The sequence below is a fragment of the Emys orbicularis genome, chromosome 1, assembly GCF_028017835.1.
Source record: "Emys orbicularis isolate rEmyOrb1 chromosome 1, rEmyOrb1.hap1, whole genome shotgun sequence".
In the NCBI taxonomy this organism is placed as follows: Eukaryota; Metazoa; Chordata; order Testudines; family Emydidae; genus Emys; species Emys orbicularis.
In genome coordinates this window covers 181570940-181593441 of record NC_088683.1, presented here as the reverse complement: position 1 = coordinate 181593441, position 22502 = coordinate 181570940, and the positions used below count along the sequence as shown (strand labels likewise).

The 22502-nt window shown below is 41.9% G+C and overlaps 1 protein-coding gene across 1 annotated transcript in view; it reads right to left on the bottom strand.

The window, feature by feature from the left end:
- Positions 1-10662: 10662 nt before the first annotated feature.
- VGLL3 (vestigial like family member 3) overlaps positions 10663-22502 on the bottom strand; it is a 30628-nt gene continuing 18788 nt past the window's right edge. The window contains exons 3-4 of the mRNA XM_065397431.1: positions 19056-19556; positions 10663-10706 (exon numbers count right to left, since the gene is read on the bottom strand). Of these exons, the coding sequence (XP_065253503.1) occupies positions 10663-10706; positions 19056-19556 (545 nt within the window). The remainder of the gene's footprint in view (positions 10707-19055; positions 19557-22502) is intronic.

Genomic DNA, 22502 nt, shown 5'->3' with positions numbered 1-22502 from the left:
CCATTTCAGAAAAGGTGGACAGGTGGATTGATGGTCAGCAGGATTCATTTCATCATATCAGAGAACATAAGGCTGGATGGGCCCACTGGATCATCCAGTCTGACCTCCTGTATAGCACAGGCTATAAATTTCACCTAATACCTCTCTACTGAACCTGCTAACTTCAGTTAGGCTAAAGTATTTTAATACTAGCACTCAGAGACTCCTGTGTCCCAATCTAGTGCTTAGACCCTTTAACTAGGCCTCTGTTTCCACAGCCTTTACTCGCCCATTCGGGGAAAGCAAGATGCATGCTTACTCCTCTGCTTGGCACAGCTCAGGTTGTAATCCTGTCCATGGGAAGGAGAACTGGAGGAGCATGAGCAAGTGGCCAAGGGCAGGGGAGGGGAAGAAAGGGGCAGGGGCTGGAGGAACCCTGCTCCATACCCCCCAACCTACTAGAGTAACCGACCAGACCATGAAGAGGTAGGCAGGGAGTAAGCTGCTTAACAGAAAATTGTACAGTAACTTCCCCCAGCACAAGGTTGGGGTGCAGAGAAAACAAACGCAGCATCATGACTCTTTGTGTCTCCAGACAGAGACAGGTTTCTTCCTGGGGGTGGTGCAAGGTTGCTGTCAAAACGTCTGTAAGCTGATAACACGGCACTTTGTCCTCACTGAGCCAGCCAGACATGGAAGAGTTATTTGGCCTGGAAGCTTAGGGATACTTTGGGGGTGGAGAATCCATATGCAATTCTTCAAATGTGTTTTTTACAGGAACAACAAGAAAATCAATACATTCAGGACCTGCCCATTTGAAAGAGATTAGGGAGCTTCCAATGGAAGGAGCTGGGTAGCATAAGACTGAATGTTTCTCTTTTATTTCCAGCCACTTGAAAAGACCTGCATGTCATGCTTAAAGGCTTTTAAGTATTTGGCTAGATACAGAAACCTTTGTTGCTACATTTGGCTTCCAATGCAATGCTCTCTGCTGCCTGGTTGGCGGTGGGAAACTAGAGCTGGTGTTCTTCATTCTGTCTAAACTAAGTGGGCATGGAAAAAAACAAAACCCTGCTCTCTGAACTTTGATTCTACCATGGCCATTCACAAGACAAATCATTTTCAAAGCCAGAGATACCTCTGTTACATGCTATGTCTGGCATCAAAACTTTATTGCTCAATGTCTTTCTCCCCTGAGTACTAAACCAATTGCAGATGTACAGCTATTGTCAAAGCAAAGACCCTCTGAATTAGGGTTTTTACAATAGTTATCGATTGCTTTTGATGAGGCCAAAAATGATGTTTCAAAATGTAGGAATTTACTGGATGATTGCAGGTTCCAAAAAACTAAAAAATAAAAATAATTTCAGTGGTAGTTGGTGTCCCTATAGAACACACACTTCAGCTGTGAAGAATTCTCACCAGATGGCTTGGTCTCCACCCTGTCTGTTTTAGACACATACAGACAACCCAACCTTTTGAATTCAGAGGCTTCACAAAGAAGATGATCCCAATCTCAAACATAAGGGCCAATAAAGACCAGAGGTGCAGCTCAGGACATCTTCTGTTACAGGGAATGTGCCAGCCACTGAGAACTGCAGGACGGTGCAATGGCACCTTGCCTTGGTTGCTGCTCCCCTGTGCAGAACATTTTCTTTGGAATGTGTGGCATGTGTTGCCAGCCCAAATGCTGTGTGTAACATCAACAGATCCCCGGTTGTCAGCGAGTGGGATCAAATCTGGGACCTCTGGAGATAAATGCATGAGCCTCTACTGCATGAGCTAAAAGCCACGTGGCTCTTAGCTAAGGCTGTAGAGCAGACTCATTAATCTCTCTCTAAGTGGTCTTTGTGCCACTAGAGAGGACAGAGTACCACACCCAGGAGGCATGTGGATTACATATGCACGATGGAAGTAATCTGGCTTGCACTTTGTATGGGGAGAAGCACCTCCCTATGTCCTTAAGCACCAGAATTCAGCCTTAAACTGGTACACGTTTAAAATAAACATTTGGAGATTACACCAAGCTTCTCAAGTGGTGTAAAGTAACACTGAGCTCAGTGGAACTATACTGACTGATATCAGCTGAGGATCTGACCCAGTATGATTAAAATCAACCTATACACTGCTGTTTCTGTAACCCATGCCTGCTTGGTGTGTGCTCTGTGCTCCTCTAGTGGCACCTAGACCACTTACAGATTAGTGAGTCTGCTACAGCCTTACCTAAGAGCCACGGGGCTCTTAGCTCATGCAGTAGAGGCTCATGCGTTTAGCTCCACAGGTCCCGGATTTGATCCCGCCTGCTGACGAACGGGATCTCTCAACATCACATTTCCTGAAGTTTATTTCCCGTACTGTCCTTTCTTGATAGTTACAATGGCACATCTATGGCAAGGTGAGATACCTGGGGTATGGGTCCTTGAAAGTTATCCCAGGCTGAGGCCTGGGAAAACATAACTGAAGCCTTATTATGGAGAGAATAATAGAAATCAGAGGGAGAAGAAGTAGGAGATCAGTTTGATCCCTTTGATATTCCATGGCTGTCTCAGAGCAATGGAGTGTCCATTTGGGACTACTATGCAGTGTAACAGATCTTTGGAGAAGTATTTTCCTGTTATTCATTCTGAATTTTTCTTGACCCTGATTACTCCTAGCTTATAATAAATCCACCGAACAAGTTCTCTCACTTTTTGGTGTTAACCATCAACAAATATATGATCGGTGTGATCATATGCCTTCTGCCCCTTTTCATGGATTAGTCAAGCTATACCTATATATTATATTTCACCATTCCTAGTCCTTCCATGCTCCCTTGCACATTGGCTCCCAGTCCCCAGCCCGCCTCCTCTCAGTTTGCCTACTGCCATTTCCAGGCGTCTTATTCAGCTAGTCTCAGTATCTTGGCTCCCACTCTCATTCTTCTCTCCTAGGCTCCTTATCCTGTATCGCCTGCCCAGCTCTTGTGCTCCCTACATTTCAGGCAGGCTACTCCCTCCTCCTCCTCCTCCTTACTGCCTGGACACCAGCAGAAGAAACACTGAGAACGCAGGAGACAGTTCAGGGAAATTCTTTCCCAGTTCTTATAGCCTTGGGCGGTAGCATGCTCAGGGCAGACAGAATCTTTAGTTCAGTGGGTTTCAACCTTTTTTTCATTTGCGGAAACTTAAAAAAATTCAAATGGAGATGCAGACCCTTTTGGAAATCTTAGACATAGTCTGCAGATCCCCAGGGTTCCACAGACCACAGGTTGAAAATCCTGCTTTAGTTTATGTTGCTGCCAAACTCTAATACATCTCTACTGCAAACTGCGTTTTTTCAGAGGCTCAAAACTTGACTACAGTGCAGTTCTGTTTTGTTTTCAAAAGAACAGCAAAACACACATCCATGCCACCAGGACATCCCCTCTCCACCCCGCCAAATGTCAAGTCTCCATTCCAAAACACAGAAGCACAAAAGTTTCTCATCAAAATGGTTGTACGTAATTTTTTAACATAGGCAAAACAACATTTTTTGCTAATCCCATTCTCAGAAATGGCTGAAACATTTTTACTGAAACTTTCTAGAAAAATGCAGTCTGATGCAGACACCTAACATGGGAAATTTCAGAGTGAACGATTATAGGTTTATAAGCAATTGAAAACAGGATCATCCAACTGGAAGATCAAGCAACCTTAAAAACAGATGGTGCTACCACCTTCATCTATAACAGCCGTCCCCAACCTGGTGCCCATGGGCGCCATGGTGCCCGCCGGGGTGTCTAAGTGCGCCCGCGTACTGGCCGGCGGACGAGCATCCGCCGAAATGCCGCCGACAAGCAGCGTCATCCAGAGGCGTCGCCGCCGAAATGCCACCGATTTTCAGCGGCATTTTGGCGGCGCCGCCTCTGGATGACACTGCTTGTCGGCGGCATTTCAGCGGTGACACCTCTGGATGACACTGCTTGTCGGCGGCATTTCGGCGGCGATGCCTATTGATGTTGCCGCTTGTCGGCGGCATTTCGGCGAATGCTCGTCCGCCACCACAGTCCTCCATGGCTCGTCGTCTGGCACCTGCCAGATGAAAAAGGTTGGGGACCAGTGATCTATAATATAACCTCTAGCATGTATTAAAAGACTATACAGTAAAACAACCTTTTTGAAATGCACCTCTAATTACAGTGTTACACCCTGGAAAGGAAAAAAGAAAATTGTTGAAGGCTCCATGTGTCCCAATGAAGTCAACAAAACATAAACAATTTAAAACAAATAATCCCAGTTGAGTCAGATGATAATGTATGGAATAAAGAGCAAGTACCTTCAGGGAAGAGTCTCATTTACAATTCCCAACACTTGCTTTGTTTTCTGATGAAAAGCATGTTGTAAATTCCTTTGCTCTAAAAATCAACCTTGTGGGGGGAAAAAATAAAAACCACAGGATGCTGTAATTTACAAAGAGATTTATGAATTCTTTAGTTGCATAAGAATAAAACATGAAAGCATTAGCTAATGGTCAAGAAATACAGACAAAACCAAAAATGCTACATAAAAATATAACAATGAAAACTTCACATTAAGTTATTTATTAAACAATGAAAAAACCCAACACTTTTCTTTACATCATGTCTCCCATCAATTTTGATGTGGGACACAAAAGAGTTAAATGGAGTTTTGAGGGCAGTAAGGATTGAAAGTGGATGGGAGGGGAGAGGCACCTGATTTGATTGATGGTTTTCAACAACAGCTACAAATCTTGGAAGGGAAAGAGGATTCATTCAGCTCAGCAACGCTTTGCAACTCTGCTAATAAAGCATGTAAACTTCAGTTACTATAAAAATTGCTGTTGCATAAATACTAATGGCCTGATCCAAAGCTCACTGAAATCAATGAAAAGCCTCCCACTGACTTCAGCAGATTATGGATCAGACACCAAGTCAATATTTTGTGCCCACCAACACTGTGGGATGGAGATCAGGCATTAGAAGCTGATCCTGCTGACACAGCTGTCATTGAAGTCTTTCCATTGACATCAGTGAAAGCTGGATCAGGTCTTTCATGAGCAGGGATCCTAGTTTTCCATGATAAATATAAACCAAAATTCTCCAATAAAAAAAAAATCATAAAAATCTTCATTTTCCTGTAATTAAAATGAAATACTGAACATTAGTTTTCCTACCCACAATATAGACAGATATCAGGTGAACACAATGTTTTATTGATATATTTGCAATTTTTAAGATGACAACCCAAGCTCCACCACCCAGGGCTGACGACCTGAGCCCCACCCATTCTCCTCATTATCTGAATTTTTGGTTATCAGCTCGGACAATTAAGTTAGATCGGACAATTAAGGTTCCACTGTATATGTTTTTATTTTTTTTTCACAAAATATAAAAACTAAAGATCTGTGTAAAAACACAAACTCTGAATTTTTCAACAGCAAATGGGTTTCTAGGATCCCTGATCAAAAAAATAAAACAAGGGCCTTTATTTAGCTATTCCCTTTCTAGGGCTCGATCTTGCACAGTGGTGAACATTAGGTGGCAGAGCCTGCACAATGCTGAATGTCTGCTATGACATTCTAAGCACCCCTCCTCTCCAACTAACTGCAATGGGAACTGAGGATGCTCAGCACTTCACAGGAAGCTCTAAGCACCTTACAAGATGCAGCCCCCAGAAGAGCTACTGCAGACTGTTCGGTTCAGCGCTCTTAACAGAAGAACCACTTTTTCTAGTCAGGGGAGGCCAAGAACCTCAGCGTGTGGATTAAGGGGTCAGCAACACTGAATTTCAGGAATATCTAGTCCCCCTGTTGGGTCGTGTTTGCCCGTGTAGAAAGGGGATTGGGTACAGTACTATGCAGGGGCTGCCCAAGCGTCCGCATGACATGCAAGAGGTACTCTTCTCTGCTCCGAGCACATCAGGATCAAGCTTTGTAAGAAAACTACCTTGGGCACTCCTGTCACTATTAAAGGGTTTGATCTTGCTCAGGCAAAAGGCCCATTGACTTCAATGAGAGCTTTGCCTGAGTCACAACTGCAAGACTGCGCCCACGGGACTAATACTAAAAGGCAATGTTTCCTGAAAAAACAAATAAAAAACAAAAAAAATCCCTTCTTGCTGGACCTGGGAGTTCAGTTTAAAAGACATATATGTCAAGTGAACTTTTTTTCCTTTAAAGCCTCTAATATTAATAGTTCAAACACACTTTAGAAATCTCAAGAGGCTGGAATATTTTAAAAAAAAATCTAAAATCTTTACAAAAAGTATCTGTTTAACAGAAATGTAAATGAATGCTCTATGGCTAAGAAGAAAGAATTGTGCCTGAAGTGAGCACAATGATCCATCGTCAGCAGTTATCACTTGTCCACCACATGAAAACACATTGCACCTCTGTTTATATACACCTGCTGACTGCCTGGTCACATTTGTAGGTACAGCCAACCAGGGTTTATCAAGAGCATTTGAAAGCCTTTTGTACAGACAAAAAAAATTCACACAACCCTGAGGTCATGGAGAACATAATGAAATGCAAATGCCTAAATATTCAGAGTCAGATGGGATTTACCATACAATTCCAATTAATTTCGAGAGGAAGTGAGGGGAGGGGAAGGGGAGAAAAAATCTTGTATAACAACTCCAAAAAATATGGGAAAAGATAGTGTTCTTTATAAAGCATGTTTTGAGGAAGAAACTATGTTTTTTTTTTTAAAAAGCGGGGGGAGAAAACATCCAAGAAGATTTCCATGCTATAAAACCCTCTCTCTCTTTCTGATTACCTTGCAGAATTATGTTTCTAGTACTGAAAAATCTGAAGAATCAGAACAAAAGTAGGTCTCCTACCAGGAGAAATGTATTCAAAATCTCCAACAATGTGTCTGCTGTGTAACTAAGGGCCATATTGTACCATCAGTTTTTAAGCTGGAAACGCCCTTATTAAAACTATTGGGGAGTTCTGCTTCAAAACTAATGGACAAAACGGAGTCTCAGGAATGGTTCAATCTGGTTGACAGGTCCTGTTCCTACTTATAATCTGTGAGAGTGGTCCAGTTTACTTCGCAGGGGATAGGATCAAACCCCAGATAACTCAGTAGGTAGAAACCTCTACAAAAAGAGTTAAGTACTTTATAATAAAAATTTGATTGTTTATATGGACACAAAAATCATTTCGGCATCTCCTCACAGAAATAGTAATAAAGTATATTATGTTAGTAGAGGCCCTCACAAAATAAATCTTCCATTTTCCCGGGAGGGCAGTAGAATTTAGCATATATGCAATGAGATGATTCCTTTTGCAGTGTATTAAGACTTGTGGACTGATTGAGCCCTGTTTTTACAGACCTTTTCTCTTATGCCCCGAAAGCAGTCATTCAGAACCTTTCCCTTTTATTTTCACTGCCATCAGTACTCTCAAACTGAAATGTTGCGAGTACGGGATCTGTTCCTTCAGGAATGGATATCAACCCAACATCTGCTTCTCATAAGCCCTTTTTTTTTTTTTTTGGTGGAGTAAATCTGCTGACTTCAACTGTAAAGGTTTGTCATGTGGAAGATTTGTTCCTGTCCTTCAAGTTTTAGAATATACGAGCAACCACATTACTACAGCTTTGGTTTCATTTTTTTTTTCAGCTAATTTCTTAGCAAAGGTCAGTTTAGTTGCTAGTGAAATCAAATTTAACAGGGAGAAAAATGTAATAAACCTTTAAGTCAATTGATCGGATGCATTAACTGTTACACCAGTAGCGCGTTTTTATTGGCACTCTGTCTACCTGACCCTGCAGAGCAGCAGAAGTACTTTAGACATATTCTCAGGTTTAGTCAGTGGGAACAGCCCTTATGGTGGAAGCAGGAGATGATAGGATCTTCACTCATTCACATCTCGTTTACCCGCTAACCCATAAAAACAACACTAATTGAGATTTGAGCAGAAACTTTGGACCTTGCCATACTGTCTTTTTAGTCATTGGGAGTTCAATGGGAACAGGAGCAGGTCCTTCCATGCTCTGTTGTTGCAAAGCAGAGAGCAATCAATTGGCCACTATTACTAGAAACAGGTGAGCCAATTCAGATACAATAAGAACCGACCAAAATTCAAAAAGGAACTTTTTTTTTGGTTTGTTTTTAGTTCAAAGGGTTTGGTTAGAACCTTTCCCTTGCAGGCCTAGCCAAATCTACGAAAAACTGTTTTTCACCATTTCCAGCAAAGCCAAACCCAGGACTTTCTGGCACTGTCACAAAGGAGTCTTGCAGTATTCCTTGAACTACAATTTTCCTATAAGTAGCCAAACTTTTAGAAGCTTATGCTAGCTTCCTATCCTTGAGGTTTTCCCGTTGCTAACTAACCCATTGAGCAACAAAGAAACCAGCTCCCCCAGGAGAGCAGCACTGCTATGAGAATATAGTGGGAGTGAAGTTCAGTATCAGGAAAAAAATGTTAATGATTAAGGGAGATAGGAGGAAGGAGTTAAGGATGTTGTAATTGGGGCTCAGATCTTTAGGCATTGCAATGCCTAACTACCATTAAAAAACGGGGCCTAATGCCCCAAATCAGCAAAACATGTGCTTTAGCATTAGGGCTTAATTCTGAGATTCTGAGTGCCTCCATTTCCAGCTAGCTTCCATGGGAGTGGAAAATGCTCAGCACCTCACAGCATCAGGTCCTAGGAGCGTAGAGGAAGGTTATCTCATCAAGATATAGAACTGAACTTCAGGAGGTTGAGCACATACAGCTCCCATTCACTTCACTTGGAGTTGTGGGTCCTCTGCACTTGTAAACCCCACATTTAAGATGTTCACTGCCCTAAAGACAAGTCAGCCTCTATCTCAGTACTGATCACACATAGATTATTTTTGTTCATCTTTTGAATGTTTTGGCTGGGAAGGGTGGTAGCAAAAATAGAATACATGATAGGAATATTTTGAAAAATGAGAGAAAGCTTAAATATATATGGTAAAAACTGAATGGAGCAAAGAGGCAACATTTCCAAACAATTACTACATTACCAACTTCAGCCCTCATCCTGCAGTTAGCACTACACAGGCAGACTCCTGACCCTATAAAAACCCCACTGAAGTCAAGGGAGCTCTGTGCATAGCTCCACCTACACCAAGCTAATTGCAGGATTGTTTTTTTTTTTTAATATGCAATGCTACAGCCCTTATTCATGGAATTAGTCCATACTCACACTGGGTTCCAAAGGACTCCTCATGTGTGTGTGTGTGTGTGGGGGGGCTTCTGGATCAGGCCCAATCCAGCAATCCTCTTGCAAACTTCTGTGGCTAAAATTATCAAAAAGTTATCTCAGAGTGGATTCTTAAATGGATAGCCCAAGGCTAAAAATTCACAACTGCCCATGAAGTCCATAGGAGCTGCAGGCGATCAGATTCAGTACTTAACATGTCTCAGGTTGGGCAACCAAACAATGAGGGACCAGAGATCGGAGGCCAACTTTTGAAAACTTCAGCCCAAGTTGAATTCAATAGGAGCTGAAGGCACTCAAGCAACTCATATAAGCTATTCAGCAAATTGCAAGATCTGGCCTTATGAAAACACTTTGTTTCCACGAGTTGTAGCTTTTTGCAAAACCTGTATTTTATCCTTGAATGTTCACGTGAAAAAAAATCACTCTTCAAATGGCTTAAACTAAAACTCCTGCCTCCCAAAATTATTAGAAATGAAAATACCAATTTGTGGATGGTTATCACAGAAAGAGGGCCTGATCCAGAGTCCATGGATGTCAATGAGAGGCTTTCCATTCACTTCGATGGACACTGGGTCAGGCCCAGGCTCATTTTCTCCTTTAAATCCATATAAATATTTGGTCCATTTTGAAAGAATGAATGGGTTGAGAATATAGATCCTATAATAAAGGCAGACTTTGCCCCATGCTAAAGGTTTCACACATTTCTTCTCATAGTCAGCACAGCACAAAGCCATTTTCAGAAGCAAGAAAAAGAAAATATAGACACCATTTCTACAATTAGGCAGGAAAAATATTTAGTAGAAATGTTAAGAGTAAACTATAGCTGTTTAAGCTAGAATAAAGGACAAAAAAATGCAAAATCTTGCAAAACGGAAACAATGAAGGATTGGACTAGCAAAGGGTTTGCTCTTTAAAAAAAGACAATTGAGGTAACAAAACAAACACACAAATACAAACATCTAAAAATAAGCATTTTATACATTTTTTGCCAGTGCTTCTCTGAGAGCAAGTTCTTTAAACAGAACTTAACAATTTAACAATTTTTTTAAAAAAAATATGGCATCCTAAAATAGTCCACCAATTCTTACCCAAACTTTCTGTATTTCTACAAAAATAGACACACAAAGAGCTACAAAAACTCTATTCCTGCAAGGATGAGCACTGTAGTCAAGGCACAGTCTTTTCCCTACAATCAAGGCTGTGCATAAAAACCCCCACCAGAATGAACAAAACAAAACACTGTTAAAGGAGCAAAACGGAGTTAGGTTGCACAGCTGCAGCAGGCTCAGATGAGGAAAGAAAGAAAAACAAGTTTTTTTTCTTCTATGTTCTGGGACCCAGAAGTGGCCTGCCAAAGAAAAGGCTCAATAGCAAAACCAGAATGACTGGCTCTTCATCTTCTCCTTAGCGGTGTGTCCTCTGCCCCCATGCAGAAACAGTCAACAGTTTCAATATCATCATCCCAGCTGTGGGGACACTAGCTGGTGCTAAGATGCATCTGATCGTCAGAACCAAGAAGATTCCTTGCTCTTGTCCTGATGCTGTAGACCTAGTTTTAGGGAAGCAAAAAAAAAAAAAAAAACAACGAATTAAAATTTGATAAAACGTTCCCTTCACCCCAAGAAAGTGAGCTGGGGTAAATATATTTATCAAAATCCTGTATTAATAGTCCATCTACACTACAACTGTCTTGGGGGGACCTGTTTACAACACTGCTGTCCCCCCAGGATAAGTAAGTATCCCTAAACTGCACTAAAGCCTTAGACATGCTTGCATACTTCAGTAATGCTGATAGTTTACACTGAGCAAAACTGTATCATGTTTTAACTTCATTGGGAGTTGTAATCGGTGTAATCTGACAGTGTTGTATTTGTAGTATAGATGGGCCTTCATGGAGCAGAACCAGTTTTCTCACAGAATTAGATCATGGTTCTACTAGAACTTTACCTCTTTTCTAGAAAGCCTGATACATTTTAACATTTTAGGATCTCAGAGCCATCTGCAGTTTTTCACCTTGAATAGGGGGTGGCAGGGATGGGGGGAATTCCCACAGCAGGTGAAAATATCAAGCAATTTCACCTAGATCACATCAGATTTTTAGCCAAGAATTGCTTGTGCTTTCACACAGGGAAAATAAATGACTTTCAGCTTGAGTTTGGTATGAGTGTCTCTGATATTTTCCTTTATAAACGTCAAGGACCAGCCAATAAATGTGCTGTGCAGGGGCTTTCATGTTATAGCAGTGGAATCTGTGCTGTAATTTGGAATTTATCTAGTCCAGAGGGATTTACTCTTTGCTAGAGTTACATCAGGAGAGAGCTAGCACTTAGAAACAGACAATACAAAGTGTAGAAAAAATACATACAAAAAAACGTACTTGCTAGTTTAGTTATAGCAAAAAATACAAGCTAAGCACTTTGATGTCCTATTACTTTAAGCAAAGTGAGAGAGACAAGTTGGGGGAGGTAATATCTTTTACTGGACCAACTTCTGTTGGTGAAAGAGAAAAGCTTTTGAGCTCCACAGAGCTCTTCTTCAGGTCTGGGAAAGGCACTCAGAGTGTCACAGATAAATACAAGGTTATACAAATACAAATACAAATACAAGATATTAAAAGATCTTTCCCACTATAGCCATAAGATGACAGTTATCACCATGAGAAATATTCAGCAGCATTTCTGCTCTATATTGAGCTATAAATAGTATTGTCTTCCTATTTAGTACATGAATAGTGCCACTAACTCATCTGTTGTAAATTCACCACTGGCCTAAGCAGGTGCAAATTCCCATTTGGCTCCAATGGCACTGCACTCTCCTAAGCTCGGGATTTCTTTGGCCGTTAGTCTGTAAAAATTAAACATGGGCCAAAAATGGAACCTCCCATCTGAACATCTTCACATTTCAGGGCTGGGGCTGGAGATGGTTCCCTAGGCTTGTACCCTCCTGTACAGTTTTTTTGGTTTAGCTGTGCCCAAGAACGTCCACATGAGTTTCAGAATTTTAAAGTCACAATGGCAAAAATGGCAGGAGAACAGCTTATTTTTAGCATCATCATATTTAAAATCTCGTCCTGATTTGCCCAAACCTAAATGTAACGTGTATTGGATCAGACCACCACCTCTTTTCCCCATGAATGTATATAGCTAAATCGCTGATGATCAATAGCACTTCAGAAGCCAGCTACAAAGTTACTAGTTATCGCTAGTGGAAGAGAAGAACAATATATTACACCATCCATCAGATGATTTCAACGGAGTTTGCATATATTTGTGAGGGCTGCAATTGATAGGTGGGGAAACTGAAGCACAGAGAGGTTTCGTGACTGTGATTATGCCAAGAGTAGAACCCAGACTGTCCAACTGTCAGTCCTCCACTTTAATCACCAACCAAGCACTGAACTTCAACTTAACATAGGGATGACAGAAGTGTGATCCAGGAACAAATGCAGCTTACAGACGAGCCAAATGAAGCATATGCCTACACTAACCTTTAATAAGGAGACTACTGGTCCCAGGGTGCCAGGTCCAGCTGCCCAGATCTGGATCGAACACAGCATGCTGGGACCTGTGGACCCTGCTGGCCACAATTCCATATTAAAGAGGAGGGAGGTTATTGTTTGCTCCATTTTACATCTCCTACCAAATTCTCATTGTTCCCTTCAGTTAGGCAAAGTTTGGGCATCCCTGATTTAAAGCATCTGTCTTTAAACCTGACCCAAAGACTGAGGGACTTGGTTATGTGATGACAGTCTCATTCTGTTTAGGAGTCAAATTTTGATTCCCTGGGAGTGACACACACACACACACACACACACAATATACAGGGTTTTGTTAAAGTTACTTCAAAACCAGCTGTTGTGATTATGTGTTATTTTCCCCTTCTATCTGCAAAAAATATTTTATAAAACAAGAGGGAGTCATTAGCCAGGCAGACACAGTTAGAGGGTAAGAAAGTCATTAAGGTGCCCCAGCAAGTAATAAGGGCTATTAAGAGGCAGTAAAAGAGGGTGTGGGGAAAGGAGTTAATATGGTTCTAACAGCCTTAAAAACAAAGACATATGTTTAAGAGGATGTAGGTTTGTCGACAGAATGCAATAGCAAGGGACTAACTCACTGATCAGCTCCACCCTTTCCATTAGGTGTCTTTGCAGTAAACAGATAGGAATTTTAACGTAGATGAGGGAAAGTAATTAAGCCCATGCATCTATAATTCATAACTACTGAAAACAAACAAAAAACTAAAGTTTGACTTATAAATCTTGGGCATGGAACAGTTTATATGCCTTTTCTTCATTATTTCCCCACCTCTTTTACTGGAAGACAATCTGCAGTTCTACCAGCATGCTGTCCCAGTCTAGCCAAGTTTCTGAACAACAGTGCTTTATCTGACAATAGGCTGATTGAGCAAACATTTTTCCTTTTTATAAAAATGTCTTTGCTTCTCTTGCATGACTCAGTATTTCCACATTTGCAGAGAAGTGTCTATCTGCAAAACGCTGGCACTGTGACTAATTACTGCTTGTATTAAAAAATCAGGTCATTTAGAAGAAGTCTAACCCAGCTAGCGAAATTCAAAGACAAAGGGTCAAATTTATGGCAGGTGGAAATGGAGTCAACTCTCCTGAAGACCATAGGCCGTGCTCACTTAAGCATGCATTGAATTTGCCACAGTGGCTCCTATATATTTCCAAAAGGAGGGCTGCACAGGCAGCTGGACAAGGAGACGGAAGACTACATTTGATTTGCTTAAATTGTATCTTATTCATGTGATCCTCACCTTTAATATTGAAATATAGACCTCAAATACTCTAAAATCCTCTGTTACGTAGGTGCAGGAAATCTCTTCTTCTACTCCCAGAACATCTGTACAGCAGCAGCGCTTCTAGCACATTCTTAAGGGCTAAATAATCCTGTTCCCATCCCCCCTGGGACTACCAATGGTTCTGGAGGCAGCAGAATGAGTATGGGTCCATTGTACAGGTGGGTGGATGGACAGGATGAAGGATGCCTACACTCCCTGCGTGCTGTACAGCATTGTTCTGCCACAGGCATGCTATATCCCAGTGCATGGGTGGAGGTGAGGAGTGGATTCTGAGGGTGGGGTTGGTTGGACCACAAGTTCCAGAAGCCATTCCCCAGGACTGGGAAGCAAGGCAGTCACAGCTTACTGCAAAGTTGTGACAGCTGTGGAGCAGCTTTGTAGTCTGAGGGGTAGGGTGAGGATTCCCCCTTATCCTGGGACCATGCCTAAGTGCACAGCCAAGTTGCTGGACCTGCACGTAGACAAAGGGATTTAATCCAAGCAAAAGTCTCAAAGGTGCCCGCTAGGGGTCATGGCCTAGTCAATGGCCTCTCTTTACATAGGCAGTGATCTGCAGCAAGTGCTGGCAGGCTATTCTGTTACAGCCTGATCTAAAGCTTATTGAAGTCAATGGAGCAGAGACTCAGGACCAGTTGCACATAACGCACCGTAACAGTTGCGAGTCAGTTTCCTCCAAATTCTATGTCTTGGGCTCTCAAAACTTCGGTAGGGCACTATTCACCGAAGGCCAGCAGTTTATAATGTATTAAGAGATTTTGATTAAAGAAATTGTTTAAGAAAAAACCCACAGTGCTAAAGTGGAAGTTTATAGGCATGTTAATTTTCAGCACAACATGTGGGGATTAAACTACATTTAATGGGAGTGAGGTACCTAATGCCCCCCCCACCCCCCGCATCACACTAAAACTGAATCCATGAAAGTGTAAGAAGATGTGCAAAACAGATCAGTACTTTACTGAATCATTGTTCATGGAGCTAACAATGTTCTGAATCACAAATTCCCTGGGTGTTGATAATATACAAAGGAATCCCCTCTTCATGACGTTAGTCACTGAAGTTTTTTGGCATCATCTACTCATGAGACCACAGATCTGACTCAGAACAGCAGAATTGCAGCAGTGTTGCTGGTATTGGTAAGACTACAGGCTGGTCTCCTCTGGTGATCGGAACACCCTCATTCAACATAATTCAGTATGAAGAATTTTGCACAAAAAAAATTTATAATCACATGTGACAGCAGCAAAAGAAGTGTGGCCCACAGTAATTATTAGGAATTATTATTTTGCATGCCTGTAAAATGTATGCAAATGATTTTTATATTAATAATTTAAAGCTCATGGGATGTGATACTTGACCACTATAGAGGTAGATGTCCTTCTTTTCACCAAAGAGGTACAAGCAATGACAGCTAGAGTTCAAGTTTTCCTGCCAATATGCCTCTATCCTGTTCTGGATGGACCATCTCTCTGAAAGAGGTTAGTTCATTCTCCACAGCCATTGAGTTCTTCACCTCTCTGCTGATACTGCCAGCATGTTTGCCAATTAATGCCAAATGTCATTATTCTTACCCTTATCCACTTAGAATCAATTTTCAGGTAGGCCCCTGAACAGTCGCCAATTGATATAAACTTTGTTGCTGCCAGCCTGAGCTAGATGTGAACCACTGATTTAGAAGTGAAATGCTCCATATGCCATTACTATTCTCCTGGGCAGCCCACTCTCCTTCCCTTGCAGGATAAAAAGTAAGGTAGTTATAGTCAACCCAAGGCCTTAGAATGACATAGCCTTGGGGCTCTGTATGAGGCTCTGGGGGACTGCATGCACGTGATTAAAGCTCCTTTGCTCTGCTTGATCTCATGCAGAATGCCAGTCACAAGAGCACTCCCCCATTCCACCCAACTCAGGCAAAGCTGGAGGAATCAGTTCCAAGCCATGCCCTTTCCAACAACCAGAAAGGGGGTAGAAGAGAAGAAAAGAGAGCGAGGGAGAGAGACAAGATATTGAATAGAGTCAGAGAGAAAAGATAACCATGATGCAACATCCTACCATTGCCTTTCAATGTCTTCATTGTGTCAGTACACAACTATGTTGAGTCCTGATGATGCAAATATTGCAATACAATGTCAGACTGAGCCATGAGCCATTACTCTGTGTTGCCCAGCCCTCCCCCCGACTCACCGTTTATAAAGGGTTATACACAGTGCTTAATTTGTGCCAGGGCTTGCCAGCGCTCAGCCCTGTAACCTGTAGGCTTGGCAATTCATAGCCCCGGCACCTCTGGGCTTTCTGCATCAGTTATGAAAATAATTAAATAATTGCTTGAGCCCCGGAACCTCTTTCATTACAAATTAAGCACTGGCTATACACCAAACAGGGGACATTCCAGTGAGTTTGCATGATTGTGTTTACAGCACATGGCATTCTGAATAGTAAGAGGTAAGTAAAACATCTGTCAGTTTGAATCCTGATGTTTCTGGCCCGATTAAACCAGTAAGGAGGTGCCAAGCTCTGTGACCTACGTTGAAGGTTGTTCTCAAAGAAAAGAGTGAAAGCAATTGGTAGGTTAAAACTACAAGTTTAAAATGAAAATAAATAAATAAATAAAAACCAAGTAGTTGGTAACTCAGCTTCCCACCAGTTTGCATTGAACACAAACAAGTCCGGACCTATGGAGTAATCCACACCATGATAAAAAAAATGGTTTTCCTGATCTATGCTTCTTTAAATAACTCCCTATATCATCCTCAGAACGTTGAGTCAACTGCCTGACTTCATGACTGTTGGAATTGCTATCATGCTGAATCAGCCCACTAGTCTATCATTGGCAATGGCAATTTGCTGATGCTTCCGAAGGAGGTAAAACCCCCTCATTAATGTAACTTGCCTAAAACCACCTCATATGAGGAGGAAAACATTTGTTCCCAATCCTGGCAGATTATCAGTTTACAATGTGAAACATAATTACCTTTGTATCATCTGCACTGCTGCAGATGTTACTAATGTCCATAAAATTGTCCAGTACTTTAAAGAATCCTGTTATGCTATTTTTCTTAATTTCTTGAGGTAACAAGTACATAAGAACGGCCTTACTGGATCAGACCAAAGGTCCATCTAGCCCAGTATCCTGTCTTCTGACTGTGAACAATGCCAGTGCTTCAGAGGGAATGAACAGAACAGGTAATCATCAAGTGATCCATCTTTTGTTGCCCATTCCCAGCTTCTGGCAAACAGGGGTTAGGGACACCATCCCTGCCCATCCTGGCTAATAGCCATTGATGGACCTATCCTCCATGAACTTATCTAGTTCTTTTTTTAACCCTGTTATAGTCGTGATGAAGAACAGTTTGACTATATGTTGCATAAAGGAGGGTTCTGGCTGGGGTCTCCTGAGTTGCAACAGTTAATATAGGAGACAGAGAGAAAGAAATGTTAAAGAGATTTTTAGCAGTTGACTTTAGCTTAATTATAATTGGGTTTTGGTTTCATGTTATTTTGACTGAAAAAGATCCGACAGTGTGTTCATCTGGCACAAGTCTTCCCCACCTGTTCTTTTTCCCCCGACACACATTACACAAAGTAAGAGTGTGGATCATACTCTAGCAAATAGATCAATCAACCAGAGGTATGAAAAACCCTCCCTCAGCTGAAATCCAAACAAACATCTCAAGGAAAGGGGAGCTGGAGGAACCTAATATTTCTTCAGTGACATTATTGCATGGAAGGGATTCCAAAAGTAACATATGGTCTGCATTGCTGCTGACAGATAACAGATCAGATAAACATCCATCAAAGAAGGAAGAGCATGACAGTATAAATGAGATCTATGATAGTTATCGGTCATTAGTGCCCTGCACACATGCTCCCATACAGATGCTAACAGAGGTGCTAGACTGCTACTGAAACTGAAGTTCTGCTACAAGAAGGTGTAGCTACACTACAGCCTGTGGATCAAGTGTGACCTATAGTACAGTAACTCCTCGCTTAACGTTGTAGTTATGTTCCTGAAAAATGCTACTTTAAGCGAAACGATGTTAAGCGAATCCAATTTCCCCATAAGAATTAATGTAAATGGGGGGGGTTAGGCTCCAGGGAAATTTTTTTCACCAGACAAAAGACATCATATATATACACAGTATAAGTTTTAAACAAACAATTTAATACTGTACACAGCAATGATGATTGTGAAGCTTGGTTGAGGTGGTGAAGTGAGAGGCTGGAGGAGGGTGGGATATGTCCCAGGGAATTCCTTACTGCTAAATGATGAACTAGCACTCAGCTGAGACCTCAAGAGTTAACACATTGTTGTTAATGTAGCCTCACACTCTACAAGGCAGCATGAATGGAGGAAGGGGAGACAGCATGGCAGAGAGAGACAGAGACACACACTGTATGTGAGAGAGAGAGAGAGAGAGACGTGCACTGCCCCTTTAAGTACACTGACCCCACTATAAGTACACTACCTTTTTAAGAGGGGTAGCCCTGTTAGTCTATATCAGCAAAAACAAGGAGGAATCCTTGTGACACCTTCTAAGTAGATCAGCAAGTTGCCTTTTTAAGTTGCCTTTTGCCTTTTTAAGTAGATCAGCAAGTTGAGACAGCAGCTGCTGCCAGCAAGCTCCCTCCATCCTGAGTGCTGCCATGTGCTCTGTGGATGGGGTAAAGAAGCGGGGGGCAGGAGCAGGGGGAGGGGGATACCCTGACATTAGCACCCCTCTTCCCCCCCGATGGAGGCTGCAAACTGTTCCATTTTACAGAAGGTAGGTGTGGTAATCAGGCACCCCATGTACAACGAATACATAAACTTCCTGGGCACTTCTTTATGAATTCATTCATTATTTCCTGCAAGATTTTTTTTTTAAAAACAAAATGCTTCTTGTAAATCATTTGGCTGGGTTGGGCCAAATGCTATGGGCTCAGTTCCTACTGAAAGTCAGTGAGAGCATCAGTAGGAAGAAGTCACAACCAGAAAGTATTTGAAAGATTTGATTAGAGGCTCTGATTTAAGTGCAGGGAATCTATTTAGTCACTGCAAATAACTCCAGTTAGTCAAGCCACAGAAATGAGCAAATCACCTCACCTGTGTCAAACCCGAAGCTTGGCACGATGTCCACTGTTCCGTGAAAGGCTCCAGCCCATGCTGAGGTAGCACTGGTGACAGTAGTAGGATCTGTCTTTGTCATGTCACACTGTGGAGCAGGAATCCTGGCTGCACGTACTGAAGGCATCAATAGGGATCCATACCGTGGGTCAAGGTGAGAGCTGGGATGGTGATGATGCATGTGTGGATGGGGGTGATGGTGATGCATGTACACATCATGCATGTGCGCATATGAAGGGCTAACCTGAGATGCTAAAGGATAATGCCAGGATTCTGATGCAGTAGAGGGAGGAGGTGGGGCAGTCTGATGAAGGCTGTGTCCTGGCCAGCTGCTAGGATCTGCTGTTGGGAAGGTGCCTGATGCAGTGACTGGGAAGTCAGGATGGACTCCACTCAAGCATGGCGGAGGTGGAGGTTGATAAGAGCTGGTCCAAAATGAAGCTGGGAAACTGCTCCGTTGGCTTGAAATTGTTGAGCTCTCTGGAAAAAAAAGTATAAATACTGAAAGCAATTGACAGATTAGAACTACCAGTTAAAAACAAAAACACAGCACAAGTAGTGGGTGAAGTAGCTTGCCACCAGTTTGCACTGCCCAGGAACAAGTCAGGACCTGTGGAGTAGTCCACACGATGCTCATCAAATGGTCTTTCTGATCTATCCTTCCTTAAGTAACAGGTTAGATTAATATATCTCAAGGACAGCAGGAACCCTTATTATCATCTAGTTTGATCTCCTGTACATGACAAGCCATGGAATCTCACCCAATGATTCTTGCTTCAAGCTCATAATTTCTGTCTGAACTAGAGCAAATAATTTAGACAGAATCCAGTCTTCATTTAGAGACTTTGAGTGATTGAGAATCCACCACTACTGCTACAGTATAAAGCAGGGGTGGCCAACCTGAGCCTGAGAAGGAGCCAGAATTTACCAATGTACATTGCCAAAGCGCCACAGTAATACATCAGCAGCCCCCGCATGAACTCCCCCGCCCCACCGCTCCCTGTGCCTCCCGCCCACTGGCAGTCCCGCCGATCAGCGCCTCCCCCTCCCTCCCTGCACCTCCTGATCAGCTGTTTCATGGTGTGCAAGAGGCTCGGGGGGGGCGAGGAGTGAGGGCACGGCAGGCTCAGGAGGGGGTGGCAAGGGGTAGAGTGGGGGCAGGGCCTGTGGCAGAGCCAGGGGTTGAGCAGTGAGCACCCCCCAGCACATTGGAAAGTTGGCACCTGTAGCTCCAGCCCCGGAGTCGATGCCTATACAAGGAGCCACATATTAAACTTCTGAAGAGCCACATGTGGCTCCGGAGCCACAGGTTGGCCACCCCGGTATAAAGCTTTTCCTAGGCCGGTGAATAGAGATGTCTGAAATAGACATTTGCTACTGGTTCCGTATATGGATAATGGTAGGATAAAAGATCTTGTTAAATTGATTACCTTGTTAAACTGGTGGGGTAGATAATGAATAATACATCTTATGTTACTTCCTTATAGAATTGCAATTTGGCTCTAAGTCTAGTGTACGATTACTGTTATCCTGCAACTTTACTAAAAACAAGGTATACACCTCAAAAGCTGCATGCAAAATAAATCTGTGTTTTCATATTCTGAGTCCTCTCTCTGTAAAGTTACCAACAAGAACTTTAGTTTGTTACACACCTTTGGGTGAACTCCAGCTATAAAGTACTTTAATAGGACAAGCCATTTAATTGGAAGTGGATTGAAAAATCTGAAATAAAAGACCTATCTACATTCACAATTGGGGTTCAATTTATGCTTAATGAGAATTCCAATACCACTGTATCATAAAATCACATTTAAAAATTTCCTCTTTGTAAGCAGTGGTTAGTGTTTTTGATGCAGTGACTAATACCTCCAATCTCATGGCTTTCTTGTCAAAAACTCATGTTTTTAAATATCACTTAAAAGAATAGCTCCATTTTGAATAGAGGGGGTTTGGGGCCAAAGATTGAAATAGATTAAAATATGGGACTCCACCATGTTATGAAAGAACACAGTCATAAAAATATCCCATGGATGAAAAAAAGTTGGTGAAGTTTTATGTTTGACTGATCAGGGAATTCTCTGTGCTCCATATAAAGTTTATAACAATACTTATATTAATTGAGAACTATTCATTTTTTACAAGGATCCCCAAAGAGACTTGGGTGAAGACTTCATTAAAAATGAATAGATGCTTCAAAAACCATTAAACTGCACTCTGCTTACTTTAAACAAAAACCGCCTTAAAATAAAAACTGTAAAATTGCTTTGTCTGTCTGTCTGCACCATTAAGACATATTTATGGGCTGTTTCAAGGTCCGTTAGAATCCTTCTGTTGACTTCAGTGGCTTTGAATCTAGCCACTATTAATAACTTTAGCTTATTGTGTATGAAATAACTTCTATAATTGGTTTTTTTTTTTGGCAAACACTATATGCACAAAAGCAAAAGTTACCTTCATGCCAAACTGCTTTGAATGTCACAGGGCTATTTAGTAAAATACTCCATGTGTCTTTATTTAATAGGGCTGCATTCCATTTTTTTTGTAATCTTCTTCTAAAGCACCTGATATTAGAAGATCATAAAGTGCATCAGAAATATGACTGATGTAAGCCTCACTACACTCCTGAGACATAGGTATTGTCTCCATTTTACAAATGGGCATACTGAGGTAGAGAGTTTGAATAACTTGCCTGGAGAGTTGGCAACAGAGTTTAACATTTTCTCCCACCCATATATTCTCCCCTGTGACCGTATTCCTCATTCCCAGTGCTTCATTCTCATTACTAGATAATACACCCTTATTTTATTCAGTTCATTGCCAGTATTTTGAGGAATCCATCTCTGGTTTTGGGTGTGTGTTGGAAATACTGTGGCTCTCATCAATGCTGACAGGCTCCAAATCTGAACAACCCCATAAAAGAAATAAACAAGACAAACACACACAAACAAATAAATTAATGTTCAACTGCTAGGCATCCATTGGATAATTCAGGTTACTAACAATGGGGCAAAAACCTTCAACCACTACATTACCAATCTGGCTGAATTCATGATGGCAAAAAGTTTTAATATAATTGATCTACAACAGGTATAGAGTAGATCAAATATCTGGTTGTTGCAATCCAGTTCCCACTGAACAAGTCCACCAATGGCAGTAGTTGGCTCCTGTTGTCAGACTCAGTTGAGAGTCCCAGGGACTGAATGGTCCAGGGAAGTCTCTGGTGGACAAGGTGGTCCCTACCACTCAGGGTGGAAGTGTATCAGTGGAGAAGTTTGCACTTCTGCTGCCCATGCTGTCACTGCTATGTGGATAAACAGGAGAACTATCAAGCCAGCATTTTTATGAGCACTATGTAAGCAAATGACACTACCAAGAAAAATGTCTATTATACATTCTATGAGCCTTTCAGTTGAGCCACATCCCAAA